This window comes from Mytilus californianus, unplaced genomic scaffold, assembly GCF_021869535.1.
Source record: "Mytilus californianus isolate M0D057914Y unplaced genomic scaffold, xbMytCali1.0.p SCAF_1, whole genome shotgun sequence".
In the NCBI taxonomy this organism is placed as follows: domain Eukaryota; kingdom Metazoa; phylum Mollusca; class Bivalvia; order Mytilida; family Mytilidae; genus Mytilus; species Mytilus californianus.
Window position 1 is genome coordinate 123,718,176 of NW_026262581.1, and position 22,251 is coordinate 123,740,426.

General features: G+C 33.2%; 1 protein-coding gene across 1 annotated transcript; it reads right to left on the reverse strand.

Moving 5' to 3' along the window:
* Positions 1-297: 297 nt before the first annotated feature.
* On the reverse strand, positions 298-3,471 carry LOC127712206 (cis-aconitate decarboxylase-like). The gene is made up of 4 exons (XM_052218508.1): positions 3,277-3,471; positions 2,729-2,843; positions 2,007-2,487; positions 298-1,364 (listed from the first exon to the last, which is right to left on the reverse strand). Exons 1-4 carry the CDS (start codon positions 3,283-3,285, stop codon positions 449-451), a joined length of 1,521 nt encoding a protein of 506 aa, XP_052074468.1. The 5' UTR covers positions 3,286-3,471; the 3' UTR covers positions 298-448.
* Positions 3,472-22,251: the final 18,780 nt, after the last annotated feature.

The window sequence follows — 22,251 nt, forward strand, 5'->3', positions numbered from 1 at the left end:
AATAAATTCTAGGAGAAAACAACCTAACTAAAATATAGACCTCTGATTTCTTTATCTCCATAGAGATAACGAAATCAGAGGTCTATATTTTAATTAGATTGAGGGAAAAAGGCCCTTCCTCTTTTGGTTTCCGATGACGGTAAATCAAAATGCGTATCAAACAGAAAGAAAATGTGTTTGGTTTATAAACACCCAAAACAGCCTTAGTTTTGACAGAAGTGAAAGTATGAAAAGTAATTTTTCTCAAACTAAATATTTTGTTTGTATGTTTTAAGCACTTCAATGTAAAATAATACAACCACTAACAAAATTTTATTCTTAACAAATAACTTAGTAAATACACAATGAAGATAGAAATAATTCATGAAATAATTTAATATCTCGATATATATAGTTAGGAAAACGACATTGCATTGCATATACAACCATTTTCATTTGGAAAGTTTACTTATCTATGTAACATTTGAGACAATTCGTTAGCTGATGTATTTTTGTCCATGCTACTTACAAGGTTTATTATATCATTTCCAGTTTCACCTTTCAAAAAATTTGTATTCTTTAGGAACTTCTTTTGAACGTCTTTATCGGTTAGAGGATAACGCCAGTGTCCATACGGTGTTGAACACAAGCTCTCCTCAAATGTGCCATCTTTTAGTTGAACCAATACGTTGACATACATGTCTGCAAAGGAAGGAATGTTGTCATCAGGAGTTTCAACTGCAGTCTTTTCCAGTAAGTTAGTTACAGACTGTCGCTCTCTGTATTGCTGTCTAAACGTTTCAGGTGTGATAATTCCATCCAACAGCGCCGAACAGACAGTAAATTGGAACGAATGTCTGCCTTCATGTTCACTGTTTGGAATCTGACGGTTTATATACTTTGATTTTGGTGCTATAATTTTTATGCCTTCAATGTCATTGAAAGAAAAGTTACCAATTTTATTTTGTAGTTGTTCCCTTGCACTTAGTGCGGCATCAATTCCCCAGTGCATGCCTAAATGGCACGGATAACGTTTGATTGCGATATCTTGGTCATGCAGTAAGACATTGTCAGCAGTCTCCAAAATAGTGATGAGTATTTCAGGGTCATAATCTTCGTAAAAAGCTCCAAAACCTGAAACCATGTCAAGAATTTGGCTATTTCCTTCTATTCCTTTGTCTGCAAGAAGGGCCGCTTCCAGACCAAAACGAGCAGACTTTCCAGAATGTAGTGGTTTTGTCATTGTTCCAGCATTTGCCATAGGTGCTCCAGCAAATGATGCCGCTATGGCCATAGCGTGTCTGCACTTCCATGTCCCTAAGCCCAATAATCTTGCTGAAGCAGCAGCACTTCCCATTACACCAACTATTGCAGGAGGGTGTAACCTGTAAAATGGTCAGTGCTTTTATCTATATATATATATATATATATATATATATTTAACGTGTGTGTGTGTGTGTGTGCATGATAACAAATACATTTTTTTTAAAACTTGAACAATTATATTTACCAATGAACCAATATCATATTTCACAAGAAAAGGAAGCACTTTAAAAATCAAAGTACTTGTTGGATTTTCAATATATTGATACACGTCAACATCAGTACAAATTATTTTTATTATTTTTCTTCAAGTTTTTATCAAATTGAAAAAGTATTGAAGGAAGCCCCTTTTTAAAATTGGAATCATTGTCTGATGCATAATTTCAAAGCAGGTATACAGCACAAATCTGCACAGAATTCCAATGCAGAAAAATAAAAGAAACGTTTAGTTGTTGAGCACTTATTCTAGCTTCAAACTAAAAATTGACGAATTGATGTTCATCCCAACAATTCCGAACACAATACTATAGCTGAACAAATCTTATAAATAAGCCTACCAAGCCAAAAGGGAAATTCATAAACTTGTTAGTTTTATAAACCATATTACCATAAAAATGTTTAGTGTGAAATACATTTTTTGTAGTATTTGTTAATCTATTTATCTATATTTATTTTTCCCCATTTTTGTACCCAGACTATACTACCTGTTAGGAATATTCCGAGCATTAGCTGAACATCTTAGTAAAGCTCCTTGGACTTGAATACCAATGTTAAACGCCACCAAAATATCTTGAAGAGTAGGCTGGAGAGATTTAGGAAGCGAGTCAGCCAAGGCCAGAATGGATGGTAAAACTGGGCCACTGGGGTGTGTTGCTGGGTGCCATGTATCGTCAAAGTCCATAGAATGAGTACTACATCCATTCAGATATGCAGCCATAGGTGGCGACATTTTTAAATGTTCGGTTCCCCAAACTAAAGCTTTGGCATGTTTGTTAACACCATGTGTTTCCATGGCAAATTCTCTGAATGTGGCTGCAATGTCAGTTTGTGAACCAATAAGACCAACTCCAATTGTATCAAGAATCATGCGTTTACTTCTATGTATGACCTTATCTGATAAATCATCATACGAAAATTCTGCCACATGGTCCGAAAGAAGTGTTGTAAGGTCCTGCGGCGGATATGCTACAATAAGATATTTACGTCAGTATCAATACTTTCTGTGACTTAGTTGAATGATAAACAGTTTTATTCAGATTTGACGATAACTTTACATTATAATCAAAAACTGCTACAAATACAAAAAATAAATAAATTAGCAAATCTTGTATTTGTCTACTACGGACAACGAAACCAAACAGAACAAAACTAAGTTAAAATTAAAGTTACTTCACTTAAACTTAAATTTTTAAAAACTGCATCTTACCTGAATATCTCTGGACATCATTTAAAACTGTTGTCGACTGGTTTCTCATGAGTGCACGTAATACCTTAATATTCCCACAACCAAGTACTCTTGTGACATGTCTTGCAGTAGTATACTGAAATTTGAATGAAACCATCTCTTTACATTTTCTCACTTTTGATGATCGATATAATTTTTTTTTCTTCTAAAAACAGATTCTTGCATAAGCAGTGAAACGGGAGAGTTTTCATCTCAACTCTCAAAGCTTAACGGAAGAGGACAAAGACAAATTCATGCATTTCTCCGTGAAAAAAAATGAAATACTCTGTACCTTCCGCTAAATCTCATAACCTCAATAAACTCTTTTGCAGTAACATTTTTATTGGTTTTACTTTTGTTTTGTTTTTGTTTGTCACACACACACACACACACACTTTCGTGCACAAAAGTATTAGCCATCGCCTTAATCGCATATGAAACAAAGGTCGAAACAAAATAAGAAAACTTATTGTTAAATAAACAATGTTCAAAAAGTATCAAATGTGCTTAAAAAACTAATCGACATTTACCTTCATCATCAACACCCCGAAGTCATATATACATTATTTGCTCATGGTTACTCTTTCTGTTTATATACCAGCTGACAGTAAGAACCAATTGGAAAGAAGGAATTTCCATTTACGATTTCATCTTTTTGGAAAATCATCACGTGTTGACAACTATCCTACACATGACAATTGTTTTCCCGTAAATGTACTACATTTGTGGATTTTCATTTTGGTAAATCATAGTTTATTAATTAATTGAACATTTAAATAAAACTGCACTGGTTGTATACAAGGAAGGAAATGACTTCTTGAATCACTCACATGTAGGAGGTTTAACGCTTTATCATATGAAGAGTTATATCGCTGGTCAATGAAAGTGCTTTATTTCCCAAGGCATTCTTACAACGAAGCAAAACTATACGTTTTTTTTTACTTATGATTAAAGAAAAAAATGTACCCTGCTCTCATTTTTGTCTATATCGAGAGGCCTACTTGGTCCTATTTAGATGTGGAATATTGCCTTTGAGGATAGAAACTCGGCGTTATATCGGTGAACGACCAACAGAAAGATTTTGCTCTGAAGAAGTGACCGAATGCGAGACTCATTTTTTACTGGACTGTTCATTCTATACTCAAGGCTGTCATTCGATATATCCAGAAATATGATCGTAAAGAATAAGTAACGGTGGTCAAGCATTGCGATCGGATCGTGAATGTAATTTCAAAATGTAAGTTTCTACTTCAAAATCTGTGAAAAATCCTCTGTATTTTCAAACAGCGGAACAAATCAGAAAAAAAATATGTCTTTCAAAATGATTCAACTTCATCAATAATACTGTGCTCTATGGTGAAGAAAAGATGCAGTACTTTTTTAAGAAAACGCAAAAGGCGACACACAATCCTTCGCGAACCATTTTTAGAAAACCCACGTTTTGTATCTATAATGATCACATTCCAAATTATCATGATATATTTGAAACTTAATCTTTAGTGTGTCAGATAGTACAGTGAAATACAAGTATTTTTTTCCCCATGGAAACGTTCAAATTATTTTTTGAAAAAGTAGAATTTTGTTAATTTTTGATAAAAAAAATAGATCGTAAAAGATCAGGCAACAATCATTTTGATCGTGAAAGACAATGCGTGACCAGACTAAGTCTTAATTATCAGAAAACTAAATTATATAAATCCATATGTTCAGCAAAATATTGGAGAATGTGTCCACCAAGTATTTGGTATCCAAAGATGTTTATTCTAACAGAAACTCCACATATAGTATTGTGTTTTTGTTTATTGTTTGTTTTTTTGTATACATCTACTTTGCTCAATAAAAATACTAACATATGGAACAAATCTCCGTGATTTTAAAAGCTCTCACGGCGTACAAAAAACGCAAACGACAATGTTTAGTCTTCATTCGACTCGAAGTTAAACAAATAGTTGACCAAAAAAACACAACAAAAATGTACAAGTTTTATTATGGTTGTGATTGTTTTGAAACGCTATAAATGCGGATCCCCCCCTGGCCCCCTACCAGGACTTTGCCATGGACCTACTGGGGGGGCCTTAGGCGACCCGCAGCCCCCTTGCCCTTTAGTTTGTGATTCCACTTCATTAAGAAGGTAGCTACGCCCCTGTCAGCCCTTCTACAAAATACTTAATACATAATATTTTTTTCATTGTTTTTTGAACTTTCGAAAATTTCCCCTGACAACCAATCAGATTTAATTGACGAAAGGCCTAAAGTATATTACATGATGCCTTATAGCTAGTAGATACATTTGTCTTTTAAAATTCAACTGTCATTTAACTTTAAGGATCATAATTATGCCATGTGGATAAATTAAATTAATCGATTTTCAAGAGCTAACTTGACAGCGCGTCATCCTTACAATGGCTACCATTTTCACGATTGAAAAAAAAAATGAAGAGATAATTTTGATGATGTAGAATCCTGACTTTCTGTGTAAAGGTCTGTTAATTAATTTACACAAAGCATCCCCCTTTTTTTACAAAGTATAATATGAAGATAAGTCAATTATCAGCTTCAAAATAGATTCAATAGATTAAAAAATCATTGAGAAAAACAAATTGTATACAGTATTTAAAATGCAAATTAGATAAATATTTTATAAATGCTCTTTGTACTCCTTGAGATGACCCTTCTCAAAAAAGTAACCGTCGTCCTACTCCGTCCTAGGCATAGGTGCAAGCGTCAGTATCGATAAGTTTTCGAAAATGTCTAATACCATCATTGACCACAACACTGTTTTGTCTACGGATGAGAGAATCACTCGGGAAAGTTTTTTGTATAAGAAAACTAAAAACGTCGGCACCAAATGGGATCAATGAAAAGGTGTAGTTCTAATCGAGCAGTGCAGAACTAAGCAGTCTCTGTTATAACTCATTCACCTAAACAAAGTGAATAAAATGAAAAAAGAAGCGAAAGAAAATTTGGAAAAAAAATTGGAAAATATAATATTAGATAATGCCGGCAATTCTAAAACTTACTGGAAAATTATGAAGATGCTGATTAAACCCAATAAAGGTTTTTGTAATATACCCCCACTCCAAAATATTTTAAACAGTTTTGATAACTTTGCCTATGGCGACGACGAGAAATGCGACCTCCTAAATAAGTATTTCTGTTTTATTTCATCGTTGGAAGGAACTGATACTCAATTACCCGATTTTAAAGAAAAAACTAACAATCTATTGAACGATATAGTGATTAATACTAATGAAATTGTTGATATCATCAAACTTTTAAATCCCAACAAAGGTCCCGACATCATAAGTCATAAGATACTCAAAATTTGTCCCGATAAAATTGCAATTCCACTAAGTATGATATTTAATAAATCATTACAGCAGTGTAAATATCCATCTAGTTGGAAAAATTGCAAATGTGATAGCTTTATTTAAAAAGGGTGACAATTCTTTACCTTCCAATTATCGACCAATATCACTCGTTAGTTGTATAGGTAAAATCATGGAACGTGTTATATATAAACATGTTTTCAACCACTTACAAAGAAATAAATTAATATATGCATATCAATCTGGTTTTCTCCCTAAATGCTCAATTGTTCATCAACTATTAGAAATATATAATTGCATTTTGAACTCACTTGAAAAGAAGGAGATTAGTTGTTTTGTATTTTGCGATTTTTCAAAAGCCTTTGATAAAGTTTGGCAAGATGGACTTATACATAAAATGAAGGCTTATGGTATAAATGGTAATCTATTAAAATGGTTTAAAAGCTATCTGAGTGATAGAAAACAAAGAGTGGTTATTAAACAGTCTTCTTCAAAACTTTGCAATATTTCTGCTGGGGTTCCACAAGGGTCTGTCCTCGGACCATTGCTTTTTATAATTTACATAAATGATATCGCGGAAAACTTTATTCTCTCTGCAGACGCTTTGCAGATGACACATCGTTCAGCTATGCAGATCACGATGCATTGCAGATAGAATCTGTTATAAATCACGACCTGGATGAGCTGAATGAATGGTCTAAAAAGTGGTTAATGTCTTTTAATCCTGATAAAACAGAAATTATGTTATTTTCGAATTTTGACATCCCAGAAATGAATTTTACATTTAATGGAAAAAATATACCAGTAACTAATAATCATAAACACTTAGGAGTTACATTTGGCAATGATGCTAAATGGAATGTTCATATTGACAATATTATTTTAAGTGTATCTAAACATATAAATATGCTTAGGAAACTGAAATATAGGCTTAGTAGAACAAATTTAGAAAAAACTATATCTAGTTTTTATAAGACCTTTATTTGAATATGCCAGGGAAGTTTGGGATAATATGGGATTGGGTAATATTAATGAGCTGGAGCAATTACAGCTTCAAGCTGCTCGAATAGTAACGGGTTTACCTATTTTTACAAGCTCAAGGGTAATTTACAAGGAACTTGGGTGGGAAACGTTGGCAGAAAGAAGAGAAAGAAGAATAATTCAAATGTTTTATAATATTACCCAAAATAATGTACCAGAATATTTGAGTAATTTAATTCCACCAACAATCCAAAGTATGACTGTTTATGCACTACGCAATGGTAACGATATAATACTTCCGTTCTGCAGACTTGCATTAACTAATGAATCATTTATACCATCAACTATACGTCTATGGAATAATCTTGATACTTCAACCCGCGAAGCAGATACAATAGGAAAATCTAAAACGAAACTAAAAAACTTAAATCCCAAAAGTAATAAATACATGACGAAACATTACGAGTTTGGAAGTCGTAAACTTAACATTGTGCTTACTCAACTTCGATGTTCTGCTTCCTTCCTAAATTATGATCTGTCTAGAGTTAATACTATTTCTGATCCATCTTGCCGCTGCGGTGTGTATCCCGAAGATTCGCATCATTTCTTTTTTAAATGTATATTATATTCAGAAATAAGAAGTAAGCTTTTAGAAAATCTTAGCTGGCTCCCAAATAACTGTCCATTAAATGTAGAACTATTAACCTCGGGAGCAAAATGAAAATATCTTTAAACATGTGTTTGAGTTTATTAGAGGGTCGAATAGATTCCTTATTGTTTAGATAGTAAAACATGACCACATTCACATCATCATCTAGGTTCAGTTCTTTTGATTTTTTTTATTAATTTATTTCCTTGTTATTCTTTTGTGTTCTTTTACTTTTATTTTTTTCTCTTTATTTCTATTGTGTCACTTAATTTTTCTGTCCAATTTATACAAATGTTGAAATAATATGTATTGTATGCATGCTTTTATACATTGTATTGTTAAATATGTTAAATGGAGAAGACTTCATAAGTCTGTTTGACTTGTGTCTCATCCAATTTGTTTTGCAAATAAAATATGTTTAAACTAAACTCCTTTACCTTCGTCAACTCTTAATTCGTCAATTCTAGATTTATATCAGTTCAAATTGCACAGGGCTATCCATCTGGGATGTATAAGTACGCAGCCTCTGTTGTAATCACTTAGCCTTCGTCAACTTTGAAATTTTAGAATTATACCAGTAAGACGTCGCAAGATACTGGGGCGTGTTTTATTGGTCTCTTCTGTACATCTCCAGAATGTCTTCTGGTGAAGAGTCCAAAAAAATGAATCTGGACCTCTTCTGGAGATATTCTACGGAAGATCAATAAAACAAAAATTCAATTTGCCGTCGAATATAGCAGATTTTTGTTATGATGGATGACATAAATGAAGTTTACGATGATTTTATAGAAAATTAAAATACGTCCGGTAGACATGACTGTAAAAGTGTGCTCTGTTCGTGACATTTTTCTTTGTTCTTTCCTCTAACTCAATTTTGCTAGACAAATCTGGCTTAAACCCCCACTATTTGATATTTAAGAATAATCTTAAACTGCACAAAAATTCGTCAATGTTTGTCTCGAATATGATCAAAAAGGACATCTTGTCTATCCAATTTTTTTAAAGTAACCAAACTGGATTATTTTTGTATAAAGCAAAGATATCGGAAAGTTCTCGAAATCATTTTTCTCTGGTGGTCCTTGAAAAAAATCTTCTGGTCCTAACTATTATTTCTATTGCAAAATTTCGATGGTCAAAACCTTCGGACCACCACTTTTCAAAAATTTTCATTGTATATGTATCAATATGCAAGTATACAATGTATACCAGACATTTCTCAGACTGTTTTTTTTTTCTTTTTTCTTTTTATAAATCCGTTGGTTGTGTACTGATTGATACTTCAGTCTGGGAGAACAAGATTTATTTCAATATAAGTTGTTATTAGCTTTGAACAAACTTCCAGTAATTGCAAATACTCTTATTTCGGTGCTTTGTGTCTATTGTCTTAATGTAAGTTTTTTTTTTTGTGTCTCGTACCGATCTTTTGAGTTAATCTATTTGCAATTGATTTGTGCAGGTTGTTCTTATATTGTACTGTTACACCACTATCCCAGCTTCGGGAAGGGTTGAGCGCTCACAAACATGTTCTTTTACTGTTACACCACTGTCCCAGGTTAGGGGGCGGGTTGGGCCGGATCTCGCTAACCCGTCATATTCTGTATGCACATGTATGTGCTGTCCCAAGTCAGGAACCTGTAATTTAATGGTTGTCGTTTGTTGCTGTGTTACATATTTGTTTTTCGTTCAGTTTTTTGTACATTAATCAGACCGTTAGTTTTCTCGTTTGGATTGTTTTACATTTGTGATTGCGGGGCCTTTTATGTCTGACTATGCGGTATGGGCTTTGCTTATTGTTGAAGGCCGTTCGGTGACCTATAGCTGTTAATTGCTGTGTCATTTGGTCTCTTGTCTCATTGGCAATCTTCGTTTTAATATCAATTCTGCCATATTCTTTGTGTGCCTATCCCAAGTCAGGAGCCGCTATAGTTTAGTGGTTGTCGTTGGTTCATGCCTCGACTCATATTTGATATTTTGTAAATTATTTTGTTATGTATAATTAGGCCGTTAGTTTTTTCGTTTGAATTGTTTCTCACACTTTTCACGTCGGGCCTTTTATAGACGACTTTTAATACAGTATCGGGTTTTGTCATTGTTGAAGGCCTTAATTACGGTTGCCTATAATTTCTTACATCCACTTCATATTTGAACTCCGGTGGATAGTTGCCTCATTAGCAATCATACATCTCTGACATCTCTTCGTTTTTATATTATATACCCGACTTTTAAACTCGTGTTTTCCTGAACCGAGTCCTGAACAGGCATGACATATTTGTCACTGGGCGTTAAAAATTAGCAACAAACAATCAATCAATTTAAACTTGTGTTAAATAAGAAGAAAAACCATTTGATATTTATTCATTTATTGGGGTGGGGGACAGGAGGATTTCATATATGAATATGGTTGCCTGGTAAGAGCTGAAAATAGGCATAATTAGCGACAGATAAAAAAAGTTAATAATGCCCTCTTCCCTTCCCCATCCTTCATCTATAAATTTAAACTGACCACCACGGAATAGCCCAACTTAGTGTTGAAAGTAGCGTTTAACACCAATCAATCAAAATCCCTTCCCTAGAATATCAAATAGTCGTCCCTGAACTGTTATTGTCCGTGTAGTTCTTATATTTATCCAGCTTATAGTCCTACATGGATGTCCTACTAAGACTGTCATACCATAAAAACGTTTATAACACGGCTCACATTCTAATATATCTGCATTCATAAATTTATTAATGTCATTTAGACTAAACGACGCCATGTTTGTTATGTGCCTCTGCCGTCTAAACTACCTATCAATTAGAAGAGGTGGAAGAGAGCCAGAAGATCTTCCCTATTCAAAAAAACAGAAGTGGACCTCTTCTGGCTCACTACCGAAGAACAAAAAAACACGCCCCTGGTGTTACTTCGATAAAACGTGCTTCACATATTATAAAACATGTTTCAGTATTAATATGAAAATGTACTACGATAAATTGATCGTGAAAGATCAGGCAATGCGTTATTTTAATCGTGAACGACAAGGCCAGACTAAATAATCATACAACAACATTTCTTTTACCAATTGATATACATGTAATTGGTTGAAGCCTTTAATTACTTACTAACGACGTTAATTAATGCTTTCATTTTTTTGGGTGATATATAGTGTCTAAAAATCGCAACAATCAACATTCAATCTATTTAGGAGTGGATCAGTTTGAAAATGAACGGATGCAGTTACTAAATTATATTATATAAATGCCTAAGAATGTAACTTTAACACGCGAATGGGTGTTTTAAAAAAAGTTGTTATATATTATATATTCACGCAATATTTCGCTAAACAAATTAGCTTCATCAGGCGCGTGCAACCATCTAGGTAAATCGGATGCTGTTAAGAATTTTTTGCAGCTTATCGTACATGTCCTTTTAATATATTTTTGCAGCTTATTGTACATTACGATTAATAAATCAAAGCAAATAATTGTGTTAGTTAAATACTACGAAGTTCAAGATTTATTCCTTTGGTTTTTGATTAAACTGTTTTACATCTCTCTCATTCAGTCCATCAGATTCAAGAGTACGTAGCTGATGCATCCAAAATCTATACACATAGACCCATAATTAGACCTGTTTACGAGTGAAGCGGAAGGGGGGCTGGTGGTCTTCCCCTGGAAATATCTTTGTTTTCGTAAGGGTTACACCAAAGAAACTATATCATATAATTTTACATGCAGGTGTATTGAAGATGTTCTTTCCATTAACAATACAAACTTTTATGATTGGATAACATTAATAGTCCTGAACTAGAGATTACAGACACCACATATAAAGCTTCCTCAGTCTCATGTTTAGATATATACCCCGAATTTGACTACAGCGGTCATCTTAATACCAGAGTCTATGACAAACGAGATGATATGATTTCAATTTTGAAATTATAAATTTTCCTCACCTTAGGCTTAGCAGCAATTTACCAACTTCATCTCCGTTTAGAGTATACATTTCCTAGCTCATACGATTTTCCAGCTGAAAATAATGAGCAAGGGTTTTGTGAAAAAAACGTCTCGTCCTTTTTCTCAAAAAGTTCATTGGAAATTACCAAGACCTAATAGACACATATTCAGTGTTTTCTTAACAAATAATACAGGGTGGTCTTGAGGTATAGATTCTAGGTGCTGACTCTGTGAAGAATTTTATCTACTTTACAGTTTTACCTTTTTTTGTCTTTGTACTATTATGATCTATTTGGGTCGTATTCCTCTTGACGTGGTTCGGTATATGTACATTCAGCTTTCAGGTTTTTGGCTTTGACGTTCCTTATGCGGATGGGTCCAGAGCTGCGATTCGGAGTGGGACACATGAGGGTTTTATAGTGATGTTTTCATCTTGTATACCCTTGTACTTAAATTTTACTTATTTTGTATTTTATCGAGAAAGTGTATAATTGTCATTATGCTTTACTATACTGACTTTATTATTAACTACACAAACGTTTTTGTTTGTGTCTTTGTTTGATTTAATTGGATGTGTGTTTATTTGTTTAATTAGTTGTGTTGAATGTCAGTGATGTAAGTTTACACAGTTTTTGGCTGCTGGACCCCAGTTATGGCCACGTTAACCTATTATGTCTGTTTGGGTTGCTCACCAAATTTTGCAATAGTACGGAACATACAAGTGGGCGTTTTAACTAGCTAGAAAACCAGGTTTTACCCATAATTTTCTGAGGAAAATCCATATGCAAAGTCAGGAATATAACAGATGTTTTCCTGCGGGTTTTTTTAACAATGATTTTTATTCCAAGTTTAACAGAAATCAACAAGGATCTGAGCATACAAATTAATGGTAATCAGATGAGACAATCGTTTTATTTTTCATACGACATAAAACGTATGCAGGACGGACAGACGGGTTTATATTGTTATAAGGCAAGTAGTCGGTGTGGTACTAAGTTATCAAACAATCAGATCCAATGACACTGAACCATCATAGCCCTATTCAAAAGTGAAGCGGAATAAGTCATGCAAATCCAATCTTTTGTTATACCAATAAAAAAATATAAATTATCACTCTTTGCAATAACGAATAAGCGGAACAGATCTTGGACGATCAACAAAATGCGGTACCCGATCTTTCACGATCCGAAATATCAATTTTTTACAAATATTCCCATTTATGCAAAGTTTCTGATTAAACTAAAACAAAGTAACTTTAAGAACTATTCAATACAGTAAAATTGAACGATACTTTTAAGAAAAAAGTAGTTTAAAAATTGAAAAAAAAATATTGATTGTTTGCATTTTGATTTCTTTGAATTTCGATGAGCAATCTGCCTTTTTGTAGAGGTATGTCCAAGACAAAATGTAGTCTCGATATCGACGACATCGACGATATCGAGTCGATATCGACAAATAATGATCCAAATGTTTATCTGCTACATTTTTCTATATAGACAATTTAGTTTTTCCTGGTTCGTCTAATAAAGATGTCGATATCGACGATATCGACACATTATGTTTCAAATGACTATCAACTACGATAATCTATATAAACAATTTAGTTTCTCCTGGTTCGTCTGTTTTAAGATGTCGATATCGACGATATCGATGATATCAAGTCGATATCGACACATTATGTTCCAAATGTCTATCTGTTATACAGTTATGTATATAAACAATTATAGTTTCTCCCAGATCGTCTATTTAAGATGTCGATATTGACGATATCGACGACATCGTGTCGATATGGAAAAATTATGTTACAAATGTTTATCTCCTACTTTTATCTGTAAAAAAAATTTAGTTTCTCCTGGTTCGTCTGTTTTAAGATGTCGATATCGACGATATCGACGATATCGACGACATCGAGTAGATATCAATACATGTTCTAAATGTTTATCTGCTACAATTATCTATATAGACAATTTAGTTTCTCCTGGTTCGTCTTTTTAAATATTTTTAGTATACGTACCTTAATTACACATTAAGATAAGGGGATGTTGCACGATTTGCAATGAGACAACAGACCACCAAACACAAAAAGAATTAGGATGTTAACAACTATACGTCACCTTACAGTTTTCACAAAAAAGATTAACATTTATACCGGCATGACAAATGTCAAATATTTCAAATTGGAAAACAAACATCCTGATTTATGTATAAATGATAAACAAAAATCAAATATGATCGACAGCAACAGACGACAACCACTTAATCAAAGAGCTCCCGAGAAGTAAGGATGTGGCGAGGTTAAACTTGATCATTAAAACTTCCCTTAAATCTAGGACGGTGGTATAGCATCAATACATAAAATTCAACAAATAGACAAAATCACAAAGTACCGATCTAACAGTACTCGAAACTATTCAAATAAAGTTAAAATCTAATTTCAACCAATAGATAAACCATATTTTCTCTGTTTGAAATGGGAACCAGTTCACATCCCATGGATTTGAATTTTACATAGCAAGTCATGTTTGTACTATATCTGCATTTTTAGATCTTTGTATGCAACCATATCTCACTTAGTTAACACCTAAATTACCATGTCAGCTATTGTCAATGTAATACAAGTAAACATTTTGTTTTTGTTTTTTTGAAGAATACATTAATGTGTTTTAAAGGATACATTACTTTGGAGATGTGACCACCTGATTGTCTTTTAAAAAAACAAATAGATTACAATTCAGCCAGCATCTATCCCTATATCAATCTTCGGTCTTAATTTAATCAGCTTGTTATGTCTTATTTTTATTCATTATCTTAAGTCATCATCGATATCGAGTCGACATTGTCGATATCGAGTATCGACATCAGGTTTTGTCATTGGTGTCGTCATCAAAATCTACATCTGGTTATGATATGAGTGTATAAGTTCATCGATATCGATTCGATATTGTGTCGACATTGTCGATATCGACGATATCGATATCTTGGTATAATAATAATAATAATAATATCTTTATTTAAAGAGAGTAACTCATTTGGATTAAACCAATTTTCAATAAGGCTCTCTACATACAATATCAACTACATGAATAAAACATAATTAATCACTATTACACACATAAAAACAATAGATGTATATATACACAATATATACACAAATATAACAATAACAACAAAAAACAGAGTATTTGAATGCAGATCTAGATTTTGATTTTTTAATTTCACTGGATAGTGAATTCCACACTTTTGGACCACTAAAAGAAAAACTAGATTTGCATAATTCTATTTTTGATTTAGGGACAATAAAATTATCTGATGATGAAAGTCGAGTATTGTACGATTGTTTACTATTTGTAGGCACAATAAGATTTGATAAATATTTTGGTGCCAGTTCATGTTTTGATTTATACATTAATAATGACTTGTGGTAAAGTATTCTCTTGGTAACGGGAATAATTCCAGAATCCTTAAATACTTCAATAGGTGGTTTACGAATATCGTGTTCGTTTAAAATAATTCTAGCTGCCCTTTTTTGTAAACTGTCAACTAAAAACTTGTTACAGTTTCCCCATACTGAACAACAGTAATCCAAATGTGGAAGAATATACGCATTGTAAAATAGAATTCGTGCATTATGATTCAAGTATTTCTTGATTCTTTTTAATAAAGCTAATGAAGAATTAACTTTTTTGATTATATGATTAATTTGATCATACCAAGAAAGAGTAGCGTCAACAAAAATACCAAGGACTTTTTCACAGTGACTTTCATTAATATGTTGGCCATAAATGGATATATTTAATGTGTTATTGCACATGACAGACAGTTTTTGTTTTGAACCTATACACATTGTCTTAGTTTTTGACACATTAACTAACATTTTGTTTTCATCAACCCAATGACAAATATTTTCTAATACAACATTGAGTGACTGACTTATATACCTTTTGTCTTTTCCAATTACAGAAATAGCGCTATCATCAGCAAATAGATCAGTATTATGATTAGGATAACATAAAGGCAAATCATTAATAAATATTAAGAATAATATAGGACCTAAAACTGACCCTTGAGGTACACCTGCTTTTAATGTAGATACATCTGAAAAAGTATTTGAAATGGATACGACCTGATGTCTATCAGCCAAATACGAAGTAAACCAATGAATTGAATTATAAGAACATACATTTTTGTAATTTTTGAAGGAGCAGTTTATGATTTAGAAGATCAAAAGCTTTACACAGATCCAAAAATACTGCCCCTACTAAATTTCCTTCATCAATGGCTTTTAACCATTTATCTAACAAAGACGTCATAGCAGTTTGACAGGAATGGTTTGCACGAAAGCCTGATTGCATGACATACAATATATATTTGTTTAGAAAATTCATCAAATGAGTTTTTACGTGTCGCTCAAGGATCTTAGATATAGTAATGGTAAAATTGCAATTGGTCTGTATTTAATACTCATTCTCTGTAACCACTTAAACTTTTTCGGCACACATAGTCACCGATCTTTCTGAAAATTGGCTGATATGTAGATCCTATTAGACTAGTCAGAAAAATAATGTCAACCGATATATATATTGGTTGGTTACCATGGTAACAGCAGAGAAAGTTGGGATTTTTGAGAAAAATACAATATTTGGTGTAGTGTTGTGAAATTATGCGGCTACATCTATTAAAAAGAAACACAAAAACAATTAATTTCATTCTTGTTTTAGTCAAAATTCAAAAAAAGTTATGGGGAATCTACCTAGAAACATGCGAAATTAATTTCTAAAAAATGATTATTGTGCAATTTTCCACACAATACGAATTATCTCCCTTTGATGGGTTACACTAATGACTGGACCAAAACGAAAACGCTAATAACTCTTTTATTTCTCAAAGGATTTATGTCAAATTTGAATTGTTATAAATTTAGACCATTCAATACATAAATATAAGAAAAAAAAAATATAGAAAACTTTTTTAAATCTTCATTAAACGTGACCTGACCAACACTGACAATGCCAGGACCAAATGAAAATGCTAATAACTTTTTTTATTTCTTAAAGGGTTTATGTTAAATTTGAAAAATAATAAAGTTTAATCATTTAATATATAAATTAATAAAAAAATATAGAAAAAAAATAAAATATTCAGATAACGTGACCTTTCTAACGTTGACAATAACCTGACCAACAATAGCAATGACCTGACCGATGAAAATTTCTGTTATTTTATATTATTAAAAAAAACAGGAAAAATATATGTTTTTGGTAAAAAAAAACTTGACCTGACCAACGTTGACTGTGTCCTGGTCGTTGTACTACCTAATACTTATTTATATCTTATTGGATTTTCGTTAAATTTAAAAAAAAAAATAGAATTAAGATTGAATGGTAAAAAACTGGGAAAAACAGTTTAGGGTACTATGACGAGCACCGAATTATTTAAATTTTTATGGTATTGAGTAGTATATTGTATTTAACTGTGTTGTAAATTATGTTGTATATTACCGGTTTTAATTTGATACGTTTGATCACAAATATAAAGTAACTCAAAAGGTGTGATTGAAGTAGGCCATACATACATGTAAGTTAATAAATCCAATAGAGTTTGTTTTATAATATTTTCTAACAGTAAATAGTTATTTCCACGTACTACTTAAGGCATGCGCGAGCCTTGTGCGGGATATCTTGTCAGTTTTTAATATTTTCATAAAAACAAATACACATTTCGCAGACTACTTGAGGTATGCCCGAGCCCCTGCATGCACAATATCTTTGTAGTTTAAATATTTTCATAAAATATAAGTAAACATATTCGCGGACTTAACTTGAGGGTTACCAGAGCCTTGTGTTAGTTTTAAATGTTCCCGAAAGTTTATAAAGCATTTTATATTTTCTTATTTGATAAAATTAATGGTTCAATCTAAGTGTTTCTATAAATTTGATGCAAAGCCTATTACATTTAAATAGGTATAAAGTCATTTTTCCTGGTCATGACAATGGTCAGAATGTAGGACAGAAAGTCACAGACAAAAAGTCACAGACAAAAAGTCGCGGACAAAAAGTCATATGTATAATATGTTATAAACATAGACTTCTGCTTCAAAGTAAAATCTAAATTTTTGTTGTTTAAAGAAAGACAATTATATACTAATTTTGAGAAACATCTTTCTGTAATGGGCTTTCAGTGGAAATCAAAGTATATGTACATGCATATAATTTTTTTAAAGTTACCCTGTGTAAAGAGTTATCATATTGTCAATATTTTTTAATTTGCTGCTTAAAATCCATTAAGATTACTGTTATTTTCTCAAATTTTATTAATCCAATGCCTTTTACTAATGTAAATATAGTGCTACCAAAGGCGGATCCAGGGGGCCATGAGGGCCCGCCCCTTCCTTTCATTGGAAACATTTGGTTGATTACATATGTAATCATTAAAGCATGAATGTAGCGGGCATCTCTTAAGGCAGTCAGTGGTACCCCTGGTATGACAATTGTCTATATGGTATATTTTCCCCCTGCTGCTCGTTGTAAGACCAGCAGTCACCCGCTGACCGATTTTCCGTGGGTCCTCTTAGGGAAACGGAACTTTTTGGAAAATCTCGAAAATTTCTCCCCGGCCAGAATGTCAAACAAGAAATGTGTCGGATGAATAGCAGGGACCATCGGGTCGACGGCCGACTGTACCCGCCCTTGCTTGTTACCCGCTTTTTTTTTAGGGGCTCCCTAGTTGATCTATTGAAATGTCTGTCCTTGTCCAATTGATCCCGATTTCTAGTGATATTTCAAATTGTCTGCCTTCATCCCAGCTTACACCTATTGAAGGACCTTTTTTATTTTTTTAAATTTTTTATAACTTTTATAAAAATGATCTTCATGAAGATACTCATCATCCAATAAAACAATATTATTCAAAACGTATAGCTACATGTATACATGCTTTGCCATTTCAACATTGAGTTTAAGAATGAATAAGAAAAATAAACAGCTCATAACAAAGGTATTTTTTCCTTTATAGAAAGGTTAGATGGTCAATCAATTATCATTTATTTAGAGGATCAATGTCTGACTCTTTTGGTTCTATTTTTTATTGTGTTGAATTGTTTCAAATTATTGACTTTTATTAATTTTTGGTCAGTAGACTAGCACAGGACCTACAATGTTCCTATTAAATTTATTGGTTTTGTTCTCTTCTGAAATATGCATGAGATGTTTGACACTGGACATAAAGCAAACTACAACTAATCGATCATTTCTTTTTTACAAAATTGTATACACTCTTTGCTATATGTATCGAAGTTCATTAAACGAATTTGTAAAAATTAGCACTTATCAGTATTTTTGCAAATGGACTGCTTGTTTCCATGGCAACACATTCAAAGGCAAATATTGCATAATTGAATATATGATTTTTTAAATGATTTTATTTGTTTTTTCTAGATTTAGTCATTGTTTTTCTTGTACATTTTTCATGATCATGAAAACAGACTGAAATTTCTTCATAATCAGCACTTTTATCCAGATTACAGAAATTGTATTTGTTTCATTCAAGTGGTAACACCATTATCTATATACTATACCAGCAAAATTATTTATATATACACATGTGTGTATACAGTGAAACTTAATAAGTGTTTTCGTTTTCCTACTTTTGTGCACATTTAAGAAACTAACTGAAACTTTTTCAAAATTGTTTTAAACTTGTGTATCATCATGAAATTGTTTCCATAGCAACACAGTTAAAACTATAATACCGTTATGTATAAATATGTTTCAAATTTTGATGATTACAATCATTTCTACAAATTGTTTATTTATTTATTTTTTTCTGACTGCAGAATTAGGTTTTAAAACATTTTTTTCAAAAATTTTCAAATTTTTTTTTTTTCTGAAAAAATGAAAACTAAGCATTTTGTATCCATGGTAACAAAAAAATGAGACATACTTCCCCATTACTTTTTCGCATCATTGATAAGATAAGACTATGGTATTTATGAATTGATGGTTGACTTTAACTCAGGTGTCCGCAAACAATTATGGTGAGCATTCAAAAATGACCTCAAAAGGGTATTTTTTACCTAATGCAAACCACATAAAAAGGGGGGTATATGTGATTATGATTGAAAATGAATATGAAAATATCAGTTATTAAATTACATTAATAAAATGCATATATTTGATAAAATCATAAAAAAATATTCTTTCTTTTAATCATTTATTATGAAAAATTATGTTGAAAATAGCCATTTTCAGCTTAAAATCATAGATATCCAGAAGAGGTAAAACTGGTCATCGGTTGCTATGGCAACCGATATGCTTAGCAACCAAAATTTTGCCATTTTTTGTTTGTTTCATCAAGACTAGTAAGTGTGAGAAGTTTGAAGAAAATCCATGACCATGCGTGCCACACTCCCTATATAAAAGTTTAAATAGTTACAGAGAACCAGTATTAAATACATCAATTTTTGAACCTTTAAATTATTTTAAAAAACAAGAAATGATTGTAACAGGATGCTGTTACGAAGTCTCCCAAACGAAGCTCCCATAATTCGTAATTCCCAGGGTCCCCTGACATTGGGCAACGTCCAGTGAAAATTGGTTTGGTCCAGTAAAGTTATATGCATTAGTGATGCCTGGGGACTAACCTTGTATATCATTCAAATCATCTTGGCATGACAAACCAGAATATATATGGTTTAGGGGTGGGGATCTCGACCATTTACAAGATACTAGAACATTGGGGGTGGGGAGGAACCCCTGGGGACTTACCCTATATGTCATTCAAATGTTCATTACATGACGAACAGGAATATATATGGTTTAGGGGTGGGGATCTCAACCATTTACAAGATATTAGAAAATTGGGGGTGGGGGGAACCCCTGGGGACTGACCGTATACGTCATTCAAATGTTCAAGACATGACAAATAGGAATATATATGGTTTAGGGGTGGGGATCTCAACAATTTACAAGATATTAGAACTTTCTCAAATGGCAGGGGGTGGGAGTGACCCCTGGGGACTAACCCTGTATATCATTCAAACCATCTTAGCATGACAAACTAGAATATATATGGTTTAGGGGTGGGGATCTTGACCACTTACAAGAAATTTGAACTTTCTTAAATGGCAGGGGGTGGGGGTGACCCCTGGGGACTAACCCTGTATTTCATTTGATGTGCTTTATCATGACAAATCAGAATATATATGGTTTAGGGGTGGGGATCTCGACCATTTACAAGATATTAGAGTTTTCTCAAATGGCAGGGGGTCGGGATGACCCCTGGGGACTAACCCTGTTTATCATTCAAACCATCTTAGCATGACAAACTAGAATATATATGGTTTAGGGGTGGGGATCTTGACCACTTACAAGATATTAGAACTTTCTTAAATGGCAGGGGGTGGGGGTGACCCCTGGGGACTAACCCTGTATTTCATTTGATGTGCTTTATCAGGACAAACCAGAATATATATGGTTTAAGGGTGGGGATCTCGACCATTTACAAGATATTAGAACTTTCTCAAATGGCAGGGGGTCGGAATGACCCCTGGGGACTAACCCTGTATATCATTCAAACCATCTTAGCATGACAAACCAGAATGTATATGGTTTAGGGGTGGGGATCTTGACCACTTACAAGATATTAGAACTTTCTTAAATGGCAGGGGGTGGGAGTGACCCCTGGGGACTTATCCTGTATATCATTCAAACCATCTTAGCATGACAAACCAGAATATATATGGTTTAGGGGTGGGGATCTCGACCATTTACAAGATATTAGAACTTTCTCAAATGGCAGGGGGTCGGGATGACCCCTGGGGACTAACCCTGTATATCATTCAAACCATCTTAGCATGACAAACCAGAATATATATGGTTTAGGGGTGGGGATCATGACCACTTAGAAGATATTAGAACTTTCTTAAATGGCAGGGGGTGGGGGTGACCCCTGGGGACTAACCCTGTATTTCATTTGATATGCATTATCATAACAAACCAGAATATATATGGTTTAGGGGTGGGGATCACGACCATTTACAAGATATTAGAGTTTTCTCAAATGGCAGGGGGTCGGGATGACCCCTGGGGACTAACCCTGTATATCATTCAAACCATCATAGCATGACAAACCAGAATATATATGGTTTAGGGGTGGGGATCATGACCACTTAGAAGATATTAGAACTTTCTTAAATGGCAGGGGGTGGGGGTGACCCCTGGGGACTAACCCTGTATTTCATTTGAAATGCATTATCATAGCAAACCAGAATATATATGGTTTAGGGGTGGGGATCACGACCATTTACAAGATATTAGAGTTTTCTCAAATGGCAGGGGGTCGGGATGACCCCTGGGGACTAACCCTGTATATCATTCAAACCATCTTAGCATAACAAACCAAAATATATATGGTTTAGGGGTGGGGATCTTGACCACTTACAAGGTATTAGAACTTTCTTAAATGGCAAGGGGTGGGGCAGGCCCCTGGGGACTAACCCTGTTTTTCATTTAATGGGCTTTATCATTTAGAACATTTTCAATTAAAAAGATTGTGTCTATCACAAATGGTTTTCAATTTATAATCATTTGAAAATTTTAAAAAATAAAATCCCATAG

Bases quoted from the DNA above. Each gene is read 5' to 3' on its own strand.
- LOC127712206 (XM_052218508.1), bottom strand. The intron at 2,488-2,728 runs GTAAGATGCAGT...ATCTTATTGTAG, and splicing joins TGATGTCCAGAGATATTCAG to CATATCCGCCGCAGGACCTT. The intron at 1,365-2,006 runs GTAGTATAGTCT...ACCATTTTACAG, and splicing joins GCTCGGAATATTCCTAACAG to GTTACACCCTCCTGCAATAG.